Source organism: Auxenochlorella protothecoides (genome assembly GCF_000733215.1).
Source record: "Auxenochlorella protothecoides strain 0710 unplaced genomic scaffold scaffold43, whole genome shotgun sequence".
NCBI lineage: Eukaryota > Viridiplantae > Chlorophyta > Trebouxiophyceae > Chlorellales > Chlorellaceae > Auxenochlorella > Auxenochlorella protothecoides.
Window position 1 is genome coordinate 22,601 of NW_011934226.1, and position 14,034 is coordinate 36,634.

At 59.1% G+C, this 14,034-nt stretch overlaps 3 protein-coding genes across 3 annotated transcripts; 1 reads left to right on the forward strand and 2 right to left on the reverse strand.

The window, feature by feature from the left end:
* Nucleotides 1-1,494: 1,494 nt before the first annotated feature.
* Nucleotides 1,495-2,756, forward strand: F751_3922 (hypothetical protein; the record flags this gene model as incomplete). The annotated part of the gene is made up of 3 exons (XM_011399832.1): nucleotides 1,495-1,573; nucleotides 1,820-1,866; nucleotides 2,223-2,756. The coding sequence occupies 3 exons, from the start codon at nucleotides 1,495-1,497 to the stop codon at nucleotides 2,754-2,756; spliced, it is 660 nt and encodes a 219-aa protein (XP_011398134.1).
* F751_3923 (hypothetical protein) lies at nucleotides 2,645-2,998 on the reverse strand (the record flags this gene model as incomplete). Its single annotated transcript, XM_011399833.1, has 1 exon — nucleotides 2,645-2,998. The coding sequence occupies one exon, from the start codon at nucleotides 2,996-2,998 to the stop codon at nucleotides 2,645-2,647; it is 354 nt and encodes a 117-aa protein (XP_011398135.1).
* Nucleotides 2,999-9,894: 6,896 nt separating this feature from the next.
* Nucleotides 9,895-12,187, reverse strand: F751_3924 (putative inorganic phosphate transporter 1-12; the record flags this gene model as incomplete). The annotated part of the gene is made up of 4 exons (XM_011399834.1): nucleotides 9,895-11,001; nucleotides 11,180-11,452; nucleotides 11,651-11,750; nucleotides 12,030-12,187. The coding sequence occupies 4 exons, from the start codon at nucleotides 12,185-12,187 to the stop codon at nucleotides 9,895-9,897; spliced, it is 1,638 nt and encodes a 545-aa protein (XP_011398136.1).
* Nucleotides 12,188-14,034: the final 1,847 nt, after the last annotated feature.

Here is a 14,034-nt window from a genome sequence, read left to right on the forward strand (position 1 = left end):
CCTGACACAACACCCGCACCCCCTTCCTTGTTATTTGCGGCAATCAGGTTCCATTTCCTCATGCCGCGAAAAACAACAGCCCAGCGCCGGAGCTCACCCGCTGGCGCCTCGGCCGACGCGCTGGAGGGGGTCCACGGAGGTCAGGTGCAACTCGCTGGCCGACTCATCCAGGAGGACAGAGTCGAGGTGGGCGCTCATGTCGGGGTCGCTGGCGCCCTCCGAGCCCCCGTCCCAGAGTTCCTGGCCCAGCAGAGGCCTGTGCCGGCTCTTGCTAGGGGACAGGTGCTGGCTGATTGCGCGAGCCAGGCGGGCGTGGGGAGGGGTCAGGGCGCCAGGGTCGACCGTGTCGTCAGACACAATCCGTGAGGTCCTTCCATCCACTTTACACTCCTCGGTGTCCGAAGCTGCGGCGTCTGCTGCTGCCCGAGAGCGCTGCCAGGACAGGGCAGCCAGGAGGGCAAGCACTCCACCGACTCCCAAGGCAAGCATCCAGCAGGATGTGGCTTGTCCCGGGCTGCGTCTCCTACTCCGGAGTATCTGTATTGCACCGTTTCGCATTCATTTTTGCTGATGTTAAAAGTGCGATCGCGGATCTGGATCCCGGTCGTTGTGCGGGGCGGGTTTACGAAAGGGTGGTTAGCCAAGGCAGGCCGGTCGCGAGTGAGGTCCGAGCATCATGACGAGGGCGTTCTAGGTGCAATATGTACGGCATAAGGTTTCTAATCACTATAGGCAAGGCAATCGTGTCCTGGTGCGCTTCTCAGCATCTGTCGCAACCTGGCGATTATTTGCAGTTCCCGCGCTCTTGTCATCAGTCACACTGGCAAAGAGGTTAATGCCGCCGGACGAGCCAGGGTTCGTGAATGAGTATCGGAGCACATAAGGAGCACGTAGATGAAGTAATTTTGCGATTTCCACAAGCCTTGAAGTAAGATCTTGGCTGCGAAAGTGTGCCTGTCGTGAGCGATACCAGCTGATGACAAACTGAAGTATTAATTGTCCTCCAAAAGAGTACATGGCTTCGGATCTCAGGATGTGGCGCAAGGGGCATGGCATGCAGGTTACTTTGGCAGAACTATCGTAGACGATGAATCCATCAGTATCTATAAGCTGTCTGTTCTGCACCATGCTGGCACCTTTGGCATCGCCTCGACGCCTGCGCCTGCATGGGCGCCTCGTAATGAGAAATTCTATTGCAATCCCTTGAAAGAATTGATCTTTGCTGTCCTACTTCTCGTCGGGCCTGCACTGGACAATAGCAGGCACTCCCCGAATAATTATCTCTCACGTGGCGAGGACGGACCACTCGTCCGACTGGCAAAATCCCCTTGCCCAGATTCGTTGTCGCTGCCCAAACGCGTGGATGTCCGAGATAAAGTGCCAAAACCCGCTACAGCTTCCTAAATTCCCATCCAATACTCATCGATTCGCAACATTTGAACGCACCCAGTTCCCTTATCGCCTCTTCGAAACCAGAGTCACTGATTCGACAGCATGTCGGGGTACGGACGCAACGATGACAACACCGGTGTGGGTGGCTACAACCAAGTCCACACCGAGACCTACGACAAGGGTGAGAGCATGCCGGAACTATTGGGTTCCAGCGCGTTGACGGGTGCGAGGTTGTGCCAGCACGCACATTTGCTGGATTGCCGAGGTCAACAGGGGTTCCGGAAATCCGTCGGAATTGATCTCGCCATCGCCTGTCCAAGGCCGTCCGCCGACGCGTGCAGCGGACAGATCATCGCACGGGTGAAGTCCCTGCACCTGATTGTGAAACAAAGCATCACCAAGATTTCTTCTTCGTCCCTCTCCTCAGAGCACCGGAGCTCGGGAGGCAGCGGCCTCGACAACCTGAAGGAGAAGGTCAGTTCCGGTCCGGCATGAATGGAGTGGTGGAGATGCAGAGCGGCTGGGCTGTCACGACCTGCCCCTCATCAGCATGACATGCCCTCTCATACCTCTATCAATACAGTTTGTCTTGAGAGTGGTGAAGCCATCTCAAAAAGCTCCACCCCGCCCCTCCGTGCCCCCTGTCCTCGCAGATCCCTGGTACTGAGGCGTACAAGGCGACCCACGGACACGAGCACCACACCCACACCGAGCAGGGCTACGTCCGTGACACGGACGCCGGCTACGGCGCGGGCCAGGGCTACAGCGCGGGCCAGGGCTACGGCGCGGGCCAGGGCTATGGCTTGGGGCAGGGCCATGTCGGCGGCCAGGAGCACGGCCACCAGCGCGCCAGCCACGTCGCCTCCGACCCGGTCTACGGCGCCACCGACGCGCACAAGAGCGGCGTGGGCGCCAAGGCCGAGTCGGCCCTGCACGGCGTCAAGGCCAAGATCCCCGGCACCCAGGAGCACAAGCTGACGCAGGAGGGTGGCCGCCCCTACGAGGGCATCCGCGGCGAGGCTGACCTCGCCGCCGGCACCGGCGGCGCCGGCTACCAGCGCAACGAAGCCCCCGTGCACGGCGGCCACCTGCACCACGAGGGTGCCGGCAGCGGGGCGGGGTACACCCGCACCGCCGCAACCCACGGCCATGACGACCTAGGCGCCGGGTCGGGCAACCGCGAAGCCGGGTACCACGGCGCCGGCGCCGGGTATGACAATGAGGTTACCCACGGATCCGCCGGGGAGAGGGGTCATGACGAGGGTGGCCAGTCCAAGCTGGGCCAGGTGTTTGAGAAGGTGAAGGCTGCCATCCCTGGCACGGCCGAGAACAAGGAAAAGAAGGCCTTCGAGGGCCGGTACTGAGCGTGTGCGATTGCGTGACACTGATCCTGAGCAATGTTGCTGGGAGTGTATCGCTCCTCGCCACCTACCCCCTGTGAAATGGTACCTCCACCCTGCATGATGATGATGCTGCGATTTTGTGCAATGAGATGCAGCACATGACATCTGAGCTCCTGCATGTCTATCAACCCACACTTTGGAGGTGGTTGGATGAGAGTGAGGGAAGCATTGGGAGGCTGGGAGAGGTGGGGGGTAAACTTCATATTGGAAGAATGGGGTGTGGGGATAGGTGCTTTGGCATCGAAATTGATGCTTTGATCGATACCCAGCTCCACTGTAGCTCATCTCCCTTGGCACAAGCACTGGATATCTAGATCGCTGAGTCTCTAATACCAGTCATACACCTGAAGCTCATGATGCTGTGCACACAGTGTATTACACGAACCGCCATTCGAACAGAAGAACTTTTACTATCAAGTCACCACACTGTATATTTTACAATCGTAGAGGCTGCAGCGCCAAGAAGTCAAGCAGACATGGCGACTAGCTATCACGAAAGCTCGATTCTTGGGCCTGCGTGGAAGCTCCCCACCTCATGAGCTTACTGAGTTTTCCTGGTAGAGGATGCATGCAGTTGGGGGTTGTCAGGGACAATCCCTGCTGTGAAACTGCCCCAGCCAAGCAAAACCTCCGGACAACGCCATGTTCAGGTGATTGTCACACAAAGTCGCATACCATGGGGCATCATACATTCCCAGAAATATTCATCCATAAGCCAAAGATCTTGTGTCCTCCCCCATACACCCCATCAACCCCCTTGCTAGCAATTCAAACGCACCCTGTGCTCCTTCGTTCCAGGGATAGCCTTCTCAACAGTGTGAACTGCCTTTGCAACCTCCTGGGGATGAGTTGAGTGTGAGAGGATTATGTGGTCGTGTAGCGAGCAAACACCAAATATGATCACATATGCTCCTGCCCACACAAGATCGAGGACCCTCGTATCCTAGAACCTCACTATTGCGAGCATTCCTCCTAAAATATACTCGACATAATGCCCATTGAGCTGATTCCAACTCTTCCCCTACCTTCTTGATCTTCACACCGACCCCCTCCTTCTCGTCATTGGCGTCCTGTCCAGCGGCTTCCTTCATCATCTCGAACTTTGGGTCGTCGTCTCTGCAGGCGTGCATGAGGATTGCGTCGATTCCCGTGAAGATGCCTGTCTGACACGATCCGACATGGGAATACCTGCCAGCAATTGCTGCATCCATGTCGCATCGAAAGCAAGGTGCCCTTCGATGCACACGCACCCTCCGGCAGGGGTGATGAGGTTTAAGCCCTCCTTTGTGGGGTGTACGTTCATGATGGCAGCGCTCGCCAGTGGGTCATGGTCCCTCTCCTCTGTCTCGGCTGGTTGGGCACTGGCGGGGGTGCCGCCTACCTTGGGCGGCCCATCGCGCACATCTACAATTGAAGTTGGGTTTTTGAAGGTAAGAAGCGGTGTCGGCTGATCCGATTGGAAGGCGCAATCCTCTTTCTTACCTGCTTGAAGTCTGGCAGGGTCCGTGGGGACGGGCGCGGCAGGAGTCGTGTTCTGTGACATGGCGATCAGAGACTTCTTTGATGTGTACAGATCAGGCTCAGAAATGCGAATTAGGTTGAGCTTTCGGCAAGCGGATGACATTTAACCTAGATACTCGGGGTTCGACACAAAGGCCAGCTGCCGTGCAGATTCACGCTCGATCAAGATCCTCATTCTTGCACAGTAGATTGCACTCCATGTCGCACTTGCATGAGAGGTCGTACAGCCGGCGGTGTGCCTCATTCCACCTCATGTTTATATTCCAACAAGAAATGAGCGTCATTTGGGTGCACTGCTCGGCAAGTATATCCCTTCTGCTGCCATCCATTTAGCTGCAGATTTCTTGGCTTTGGCGGCATACACCTCCGTGTGCCCGTGAATGGGACGCTGGAACTGCTGGCCATTGGAAGACAACGCAAAGCCGGTATCCACATGCGTGAGACTGATCACGTGGAAATGGGATGGGAAGACAAGTGGTGAGAGTAAAGTCGCACACAGCCATCTGAATGAATCCATGGATGAGCTCAACAATCAGCCATACCATTTCAGAATCAATTAAATGAATTGATCATGTCACAGGATCCCGTTGACCCTTCCAGCTGATGGGGACAAAGGATCAGCTGGGTGCTGTATCCCCACAACCGAGCAGCCATGCACAGCTTGGAAAGACCTCCCACCCCCGCCTCGGTTCACCTGACAGGGAGATCCTGGATCCAGGAGGATGCCTTCTTGCTGCTGTCCCACTCGACCAGCCACACATCGCCCGTGTCTGTCTCTGTGTCTGACCCAAAGCAGCTCACCTGGGAGAGCAATGCGTGTAGGGGTTGTGGTGAGTGTTGACCTGGATGGTGATCTTCAGGCCAAGCAACCTCTTGGGCGAGCAGCTTGAGATGATCACCGACGGTCCCTTACAAACTTCTATGGAGGACCAATCAAACGGTAAAGACGGCAGTGCAACAAGGACAGCGATTCCTCACACCATACCATACCTCCTGATTGCCGGAGAGGGGGGAGATGAAGTGGTGGCTGTGCAGCCACTTTCTTGTGTGGCCATGCTGAAGTCGCACCCTTCGACCACTGACGATGGCCTCTCCCTGCTTCCCAGCTCCCTGTGATATTTTAAATGCACGTCGGGAGCTCTGGTGTCTGTGGACATACTGGGGGCCCCCAAGCAGCCGGCTCTGTCAGCTCCCTAGACCATATCAAACATCGCACCTCACACGCCACACGCCAGTAGCTCTCCCCACTGTCGCTGTCGGGATAGCATGTCACTGATTGCTGCCCAGACCCTCTTCCGTAGCCGTAGGGTATATCATGGGAGTGCAGTCGGCATGACGTGGCCACGTGTTGCAGCTTGATCAAGCTCCCGCAGGTCACCTACAGGCAGAATTCGACGCAATGTTGAGCTTGTTGGACATCGAAAACCATATGAAGTGAACATACTTGGAGCGTGCGGCGTACCAGCGCTGCATCGTTAGTCGCGAGGGACAGACACGCTCCGACCAGAGTGAGCAGTGCTAGAGGAAGTGGGGGGAGTGCCATGGACGTGGCAACAAGCTCCTGCACTTCGAGAGATAAAGTACTTTTACTCACTATGCTATTCAATGATTGGTTTTATGGTGGATGGTTTGCGGAGTGGACTTCACCTTGCAATGCCAAAGCCAGGGTGCTATTACGTAAGGCTGTGGACCTGTCCTTGTCGCAGAATAACTTTAACGGACAAAAGCTGTACTGAGGGAACAGATGCACGTGTCTCCAGCAGTGCTAGAGGGAGTGGGGGGAGTGTCATGGACGTGGCAACAAGCTCCTGCACTTCGAGAGATAAAGTACTTTTACTCACTATGCTATTCAATGATTGGTTTTATGGTGGATGGTTTGCGGAGTGGACTTCACCTTGCAATGCCAAAGCCAGGGTGCTATTACGTAAGGCTGTGGACCTGTCCTTGTCGCAGAATAACTTTAATGGACAAAAGCTGTACTGAGGGAACAGATGCACGTGTCGCGGTCTTGAGACGAGGTGTGCTTCCTTGACCCTCTTGGAGGATGGTCGCAGGTGCTCCTGCATGCAAGACAGGAAGCCTTTGATCCCCTACCTGATGCACATAACAGAATCAAGACTTACTCTACACGTAATCAACCTGGTTCCAGCCTAAATCACATTGGGAGAAAGAAAGAAAGAAGGGACTGACCATCCTGGCATGGCAATGCACACCGCACTCGGTGTGCAGGGAAAGGGAGTGGCACACAGATCGCCCCACAAGCTGAAACTGAAAGGGCTGAGGGGCCACGAATCAGCGCAAGGCGCTACTTCCTCGCATGAGGCCCGTCGATCGCTGGGGAAAACTGCAGATTGGACCCGTGGCAGGGGCTGCTGAGGAAGCTGCTGAGTGCTGAACAATATACACCTGAGGGCCGTATGTCAAGGTCCTGGGAAGTCTCACCCTGGGCGCCCGCCCTATGGATGCTCCCTTCACCTCCCAGGGCGTGGGATCCTGGTCTTTGGAGCCACAGCGGGGAACGATGTACTGTCCCCGGCCTTCTTGCCAGCAGGCGGGAACGATCTGGGGATCTTGGTGGAGACTGGGTTCGAGCCTGATGAGCTCGCTGGGGCCAAGCCTGGGAGGTGGTGGTGGGGGCCCAGTTTGGATGAGCCCTGCCTGCACATGATGCCATGGGCCTGGCAGAGCAGGCGTGAGCATGGCTGCTGCACGCAGCAGCGACATGCAAACCGCTTCCCCGCCCCGACGCCGCTCGCTGTGAACATACACACCACTCGCCTGCGGGCCGGGGCTCCCGCCTTGCGATGGGCGAGGCGATGGTGGGCGCCAGGCGCAGCCCCTGCGGCCTGTGCGCCGCGATCCGGAGGCCGGGCGATGCTGGGCTGGGCCCGGGCGAGGCGGGCCGCGCCGCCACCTCCCGCTGCGCCTGCTGCGGCGTGACAGGACCCAGCCCCCGCCCCTGATGAACCCCGCCCTTTCCCGGCACCGCCAGCCGGTCCAGCTCGAGGCGGCGGGAGGCCGGCGCCGCGCCGGCGGCCTTGCCGCGGTGCTGGGCGGGGGAGAGGGGCATCCACGTGGCCGCGAACTCGGCCGCGGCGCGCGCCAGGCGGCCGGGGTCGGAGGCCGCCCCGGGGTCCGGCGACCCGGGCCCCGCGCCCATCAGCCAGCTCTCCACGTCCGCCAGCTCAGCGTCCTGCGCCAGCAGGTCCGCCGCCCCGCGCCATGCCCCGGCCGGGCTGGGGCTGACGGGGGCCGAGGGCGCCGCCCCCGCGCCGCCGCACGACCCGCTGCTGCTGGCGGTGCTGCGAGCGCGGGCGGCGCCGGCGGCGGGGGAGCTACCGAAACCACGCTCTTCTCTGTCGTGATCGGGGCCGTGCGCATCCTCGTCGGGGGGGGGGGGCCCATGCGCCCTGGTCTGGAACTGAGGGGCCAGGCTGGGGCGGCCTGAGCGCGCTGGGCTCGGCCCACTGCCTGCGCGAATGTCCTCGCTGCCCTGCGGCGAGGGGGCCTCTGAGGGTGTGCCGGGCTCCTCCTCATCCATGGCCTGTGGATGAGGGTGAGGGGAGCCAATGCTGTTGAGGATGAGGATGCCATCCAGAAGGGGGACTGAGCATGGGCGCATGCATCTTTGGCGACCCCCCACAGGCTCAGAATCGCGATGCGTAGTGCAATCTCGGGCAAGGACCAGCTGCAAGTCATGACTGGGCAGCCCTGCTAACCTCCCTCCTTCAAAACCCCCCTCCTCCACCCACGACTTCCCACCTCCTCCACCTCCATGCGGAGGAGGGTCAGCTGCTGGGCGAGGGTCAGCAGCTGGGACTCGTGCTTCTGCAGCCCGACGCCCAGATCATCCATTCCCTCCCCTTGCGCTGCTGACTCAGCAAGCATGGACTGCTGCATAAGTAAAGCAGAGGAGAGTCGGGGTCCGTCGGAGCGTGGGTGGGGGTCCCTTTGTGGCCAGATAATCAGGCGTTGAGCGCTGCATGGGGACTGGTGAGTTCAGAGCTGCTCATCAGCCATCACCAATTGACAGCCAACCCTGCAGGCATCATCAAACCCAGCCAAAACCTCTCGCCCATGCCCATGCCTGGCGACGCAGAAAGTCGAGCCTTCGAATGTAGGACTCGGGCCTGAAGCCGGAGTCGGGGCTGCCTGCTCCCTGGGTCGGCAAGGTCCAGCGTTTGGAAGGGGGCGACGTCCAGCTGTGCAGAGGATGGGAGAGTGCAGATGGAGGAGTTTGAGTTTTTCCAGGCATGTAGCATTGGCAACTCTCCGATACCGTATTTCTCCCCTTGCCCCCATAGCATGATGCCACACTGCCTGAATTCTCACCAGTCCTGGGCAGAGGGGGGTTCCACCTCGTCTGCCAGGTCCCCTGCACCCCCCTCTCTCGCGGGGAGGAGGGGAGGCGCAGATGGTTTGGGCGAGCGGCTGCCGTCGAACTCCTTCGACTTGTTGCGCTCGATCAGCCAGAATACCCAGCCCAGGCCCGCCAAACAGGCCGCCACGGTGGGGATGTGCGGGCCCAGCTGCATTCCCATCCCGTTTTGGGTGAGCTTGGGGTCCCTCGAGGATTGCGGGGGGGGGGCCATGCAGCCCCAGGGGACCCCACCCCTCTCGCCGGGAAGTGACATGTGGCCGCCGGGAAGGGGTACAACCCGCTGCCGTGCTCGGCCTGCGCCGTGTTCTCGGCTCTGGCACCTTCAAGGATGCCTGAGAACCGATCAAAGGTGGGTGTGGGGGCCCCGGGAGGCGGTCGTAACGCACGCGACGTTTCGGTGCCGTGCAGCAGGCGGTGTCGTGCGACACGAAACAAGCGGATGGGGCCTGCAATAACACAGCATGCGTCCCTTTCTGGACTCGGTGAGAGCCGCGAGGCGCAGCATGCCAGGATTTGAACTGGGTGTCATACTCGAATCTCGAACAGCTGTTCGGAGCTAGATTCACAGCTGTCCAGCGACCCAGTTGGAACTCGTCCGGCCTTTCGCGCCCTTTCCGGAGGGGTGGTTGCCTGCCGCCTGCATGGGCATCCTGTGCACATCCCACCCCCTGCACCCTGACCCTTACAACGCCAAGCAGTTGTCCATGCCTTCCCAGCAAATGCCCCTCCTCCTGGAGGATAATTGCTCAGGTCCTCGGTCTGAACTGTTATCTGCAGGCCTGGAAATCCTTGTCACTCCGTGACCCCAGCACAGCACCTCCCAGTGGAGTGACGAGGGGCTCAAGTGGATGAAGAATAGGTATGGAGGTTACAAACGCTTGCGCTGGATGGCCGAATAAGTTGGCGGCGTCGTCATGGGCTCCAAGCTGTTATGCAGGCTCACGTCAAAAGGCAATATAAATAGGCGCCCCCCTGCAAGTGGGCAAGCGCAGGAGCAGCAAGGGAGACGAGCCCCTGTTGAGGGGTCTCAGAAGCGGAACGGGTTCCCCAGGCAGCTACGGGGGAGTGCAAGGGAAGGGCAAGCTACCAGGTTTTATTGCAAAGGGTGGAGGTTGCGGGGAAGGGGGGGGGGCACCAGGGAGGAGCAAGGGCTCCGTGTGCTAGGTGGGGACCCACCCCACGCTCCCCTGCCGCCGTCTACTTGGACTCCTCCTCCGAGCCAGCCACATAGTTATTCTGGAAGCGGTAGATAAACTTCTCCATGGCAGAGAGGTGCCTGGGGTTGATGGCAGGGCCCGTGTACTCGTCGTGGTTACCATCGACAATGGCGAGCCAGCGCTTGTCGCCCTCCTTCAGGTCCAGCCCTGTCAGGTCAGGGATGACGAGGAGGGTGAGGACCACGCCCACGGCGCCGCAGACGCCGGAGATCCAGAACTTGACGCGGTCGTCCACGAGGCCAAAGACGACGCCGGCGACGAGGGCGCCGGCCTTGCCGACGGCGGCGGCGAAGCCGTGGCACATGGAGCGCGCCTCGGTGGGGATGGTCTCGGCGGGGAGGAGCCAGGTGGTGGCGTTGGGGCCAAACTGGCCCCAGAAGGAGGAGAAGTAGTAGAGGAACTGGAAGACCTGGATGTTGGAGGGCTCCAGCAGCTTGTGGTAGGCCCCCGCGCAGATCAGGAAGAGGACGCCCACCCAGGCAAAGCCCATGACCTGCATGCGCTTGCGACCCATCCACGTCTTGTCGATGGTGAAGGCGGCAAAGTAGTAGCCGACGAGGGCGACCGAGCTGTTGAGCAGGGTCCACTCCAGCACCTCCAGCAGGCCCGCCTTGGGGTTGATGACCTTGATGAAGGTGGACTGGAAGAGCTTGTTTCCGTAGAAGGCAAAGTCCCAGACAAACCAGGAGAGGGAGGTGCCAGCGATGCGGTGCCAGTAGTAGAAGAGGAGCAGGCGCATCTTGCGAGCACCGAAGCGCGTGCCCTTGCCCATGGACCGCAGCGACTCGCGTTTCTGGCGCCAGACCGCAGACTCGCGCAGCTGGAACACACGCCAGTAGAAGATGAAGAGCAGGGGGAGCAGGCCCAGCGCGTAGGACAGGCGCCAGGTCACCTCCAGTGCGTAGTCATCGTAGGGCGCGCCGCGCTGGTTGAAGCCGGCCATGATGGCCAGGATGATCATGGTGTTGAACCAGTTGCCCCAGCCCTGCATGGAGAAGACGCAGACCACGGTCTCGCCACGACGGTTCTGCAGGTGCTTGGTCTGCTCGGCGCGCTCATTAGCGGAGGTGGAGGCCACGGGGTACTCCTGCGGGGTATGGAGGGGTGTTGGGAGGTTGGGTAACATGGGATAATGGCACTGGGAGTGCAATACACGTCTGATGGCATGCTCATCCATTGTAGGCAGCACATGCAGCGCAGGGAGGCATATTTGTCGCAGCTTGGCTTCATGGCAGAGCAGACCCACCACAACAACCAAAACTCACTCCGCCGACGCCGACGCCAAACAGAGCCTGGACCACGGTGAACATGATGAACAGGTTGCCGGAGTTGGAGCCCGAGGAGGCAGTGATCAGGATACCGAACAGGAGCATGATGGAGGCGGTCAGGATGGAGCCGTACTTGCGTCCGATGCGGTCCGCAAAGAATCCAATGAATAGCTGGCCGGCAATAATACCGGAGACTTGGGAGTAGTTGATGGAGTCCGACAGGTTGCTGCTGCACGTCTGGAAGGTGACCCAGCAGTCGGGGTACAAGACCTGTGAGAGATTGGGGGGGGGATTGGAGGATGGGAGAAGGAGCTAGGCAGAGCTAGGAGAACCCGTGATGGGCTAAGCAGAATACAAGGCGTTGAATGTGGAGTAGTTGAGGCCATGCATAGCGCTGCAAGCTTGGGTCGTGTGCATGGTCTGCGCAGCATGCGAGCACCCCGTTCTCTGACAAAGACCCACTCATACCTTGAAGATGGGCTTCAGGTTACCCACGGAGAACACAAAGTACGCCTCGGAGAACATTCCCAGACCGGGAATGGTGAAGGACAGAACCCAGTAGATGAATCTGGGGGAGCGGGGAAGAGGAGGGGAGGGGTGAGGGACGCATGTGTGCCAACACGTGCGGCCGTCGGAGTTCCGGTTGCTGGAACCCTACGGTCCCAGGCTGTACGCAGTGCTTGCGCGACAAGCAGTCGAGTGGCTCAGGAAACAGCTCGCACAAGGAAGGTTTGCTATGAGAAGCTGGAATCAGAGATCGCAGGGTATATTCGTACCTTATCGGGGAATATATCTTCCAAGGAGCATGCATTTCCCCGCCTCCCCTTTGCCTCGGCGGAGCACGTACCTCCTGACAACGTTGCCGTGACGGACATTCTCATATGCGGTGTCCTCCTCGGCGTCGGCCAGGTTCTGTGTGGCATTGGTGTAGACCTTGACCTTGCCCTCCTCGATGCCCGCAGACTCGTGCCCCTTTGGGGAGCCGTCAGAGTCGCCGTTGTTCATGGCGAACACCTTGTGGTGGTCGCCTTCTCACTAAAAAGGAAGGGAGTTACGCTCGAAGGGTTTCTGTACAGCCGAGGCATGGGCGGCGTCGGAATATATGGCCGCGTGTAGAGGTGATGGATGCTTTCGCAAAGATGCCAAGATGCTTTCCAGGTGGAAAGCACTGTTGACGAACGGGGCTCGCGAAGACGGCGTGGGTGCATGCACAAGCCCCAAAGGAGGGAATCGATGCTTCCAAAAGAAATATTGTTAGAGGCTTGCCCATGTGTATATTCGACCCACGGTCCATGCGCAGCTCATAGAGCTTAGGGTTCGCCCAGTTTAGAGATGTGTGATTTCGTTGGACCACGTGACAGACGCCTGGGCGGGGGGATGCGACCTCCTCACCGCGGCGCCCGACATCCTGTACAGCTTCTTGGCTCGCAGGGTAGCCCAGGAATATTACAGATGCGCGAATCTCTGACACAAGCGGCTCCTTTCCCGTCTCTTGCGAACGGGAGGGTGCAGCACGTTATCTTGAGCGGTGACCACGCGCAGGAGGTCACTGCGTGCGACACATGAAACCCAGTGCGCCCTCCCCTCCCTCCCCTGGATTGGAACAGAAGGACAATTTCAACGCCATGTAGTGTTTTGGGAGGTGTATTGGGCCTTCCCGCTTCTCCCAAAGTGACACCGTCCCGCAACCCAGGGGATTGAGTGGTACAGGCGAGCCACTCCTGGCTTGTCTCTCCTGTCTATAAGAAGTAGTATGGACACTCAGAGAGTCTTCATAACCCGCTTGCTGGTTCTCGAGCGTGCAGCTCGCATGCTACGGGCTTGCTCCCGATGTCCTGCATGTTGGTCCGGACGGGCGGACCCGGGCGCACTTCCTTCCCTTGACCACATCCAAATTATCTCCACTTGCGTAATTGCTGGAATGGTAACATCAGCGGATCAGTTACGTGTCTCAGGGCCCTAGATTGATCTGCTACTGCGGCATGCGCCTTGTCACGTGCACACGTGCAGATCCGGTCCCCGGAGTCCTTAATCGGCCAACCCGGGGCAATACGAATCGCACAGTCAGGTGCCACTCGTGCCGAACCCATGCTTAAATAAGATATAAAGATCCGAAAAATTGCTTGATGAGGATCCGAGAGGACCCCGTTCGGCGGGGTCCATTTTCGCCCCTTCGGGAGACCCCGTCGTGGCCAGTAGGGATGCGAACGCATCGCAAGAGGCAAATTCTAACTTTTGAATATTGTATGAAGGCAATAGTATCGAGTACAGAGCGATAGAACGCCGTCGCCAAACATCGGTCGTGTCCCAATGGGCCGCTGGTGGCGCAGGGGCCTCCCCCATCCTTAGCCCTTAAAGGGGCCAGATACCCCCCCTTCTCATACACTGCCCGTCTGGATGCCTTTCTAGTCGTTGACATACATGGGATCCACACCAGGTGCAAGGTCATCTTGGTCCTCATTTGCTTGCTGAAGCAGTCCACTGCCTCTTGCCACCCCCTCTCTCAAGGTTGGAGCGGATGTGGCGTGCTTTGCACTTGACGTGCCGCTCGTAGGGAATGGTATCAGCCGACCAAGCGGGCAACACTTGCAGATCAGCTTCCATGAGGTGCTTGTAGGGTGCTTCATGGTCCGCACGCACTCCCTTCTCCGCAGTCAGGTTGATCCTGGTCCTTAGCCTCTGGAGTGCTTCCTTGAGCCCTGGATCGCTCTCGGGTGAAGGTGCCGGGTTGACTTCCTTCCCTTGACCACATCCAAATTATCTCCACTTGCGTAATTGCTGGAATGGTAACATCAGCGGATCAGTTACGTGTCTCAGGGCCCTAGATTGATCTGCTACTGCGGCATGCGCCT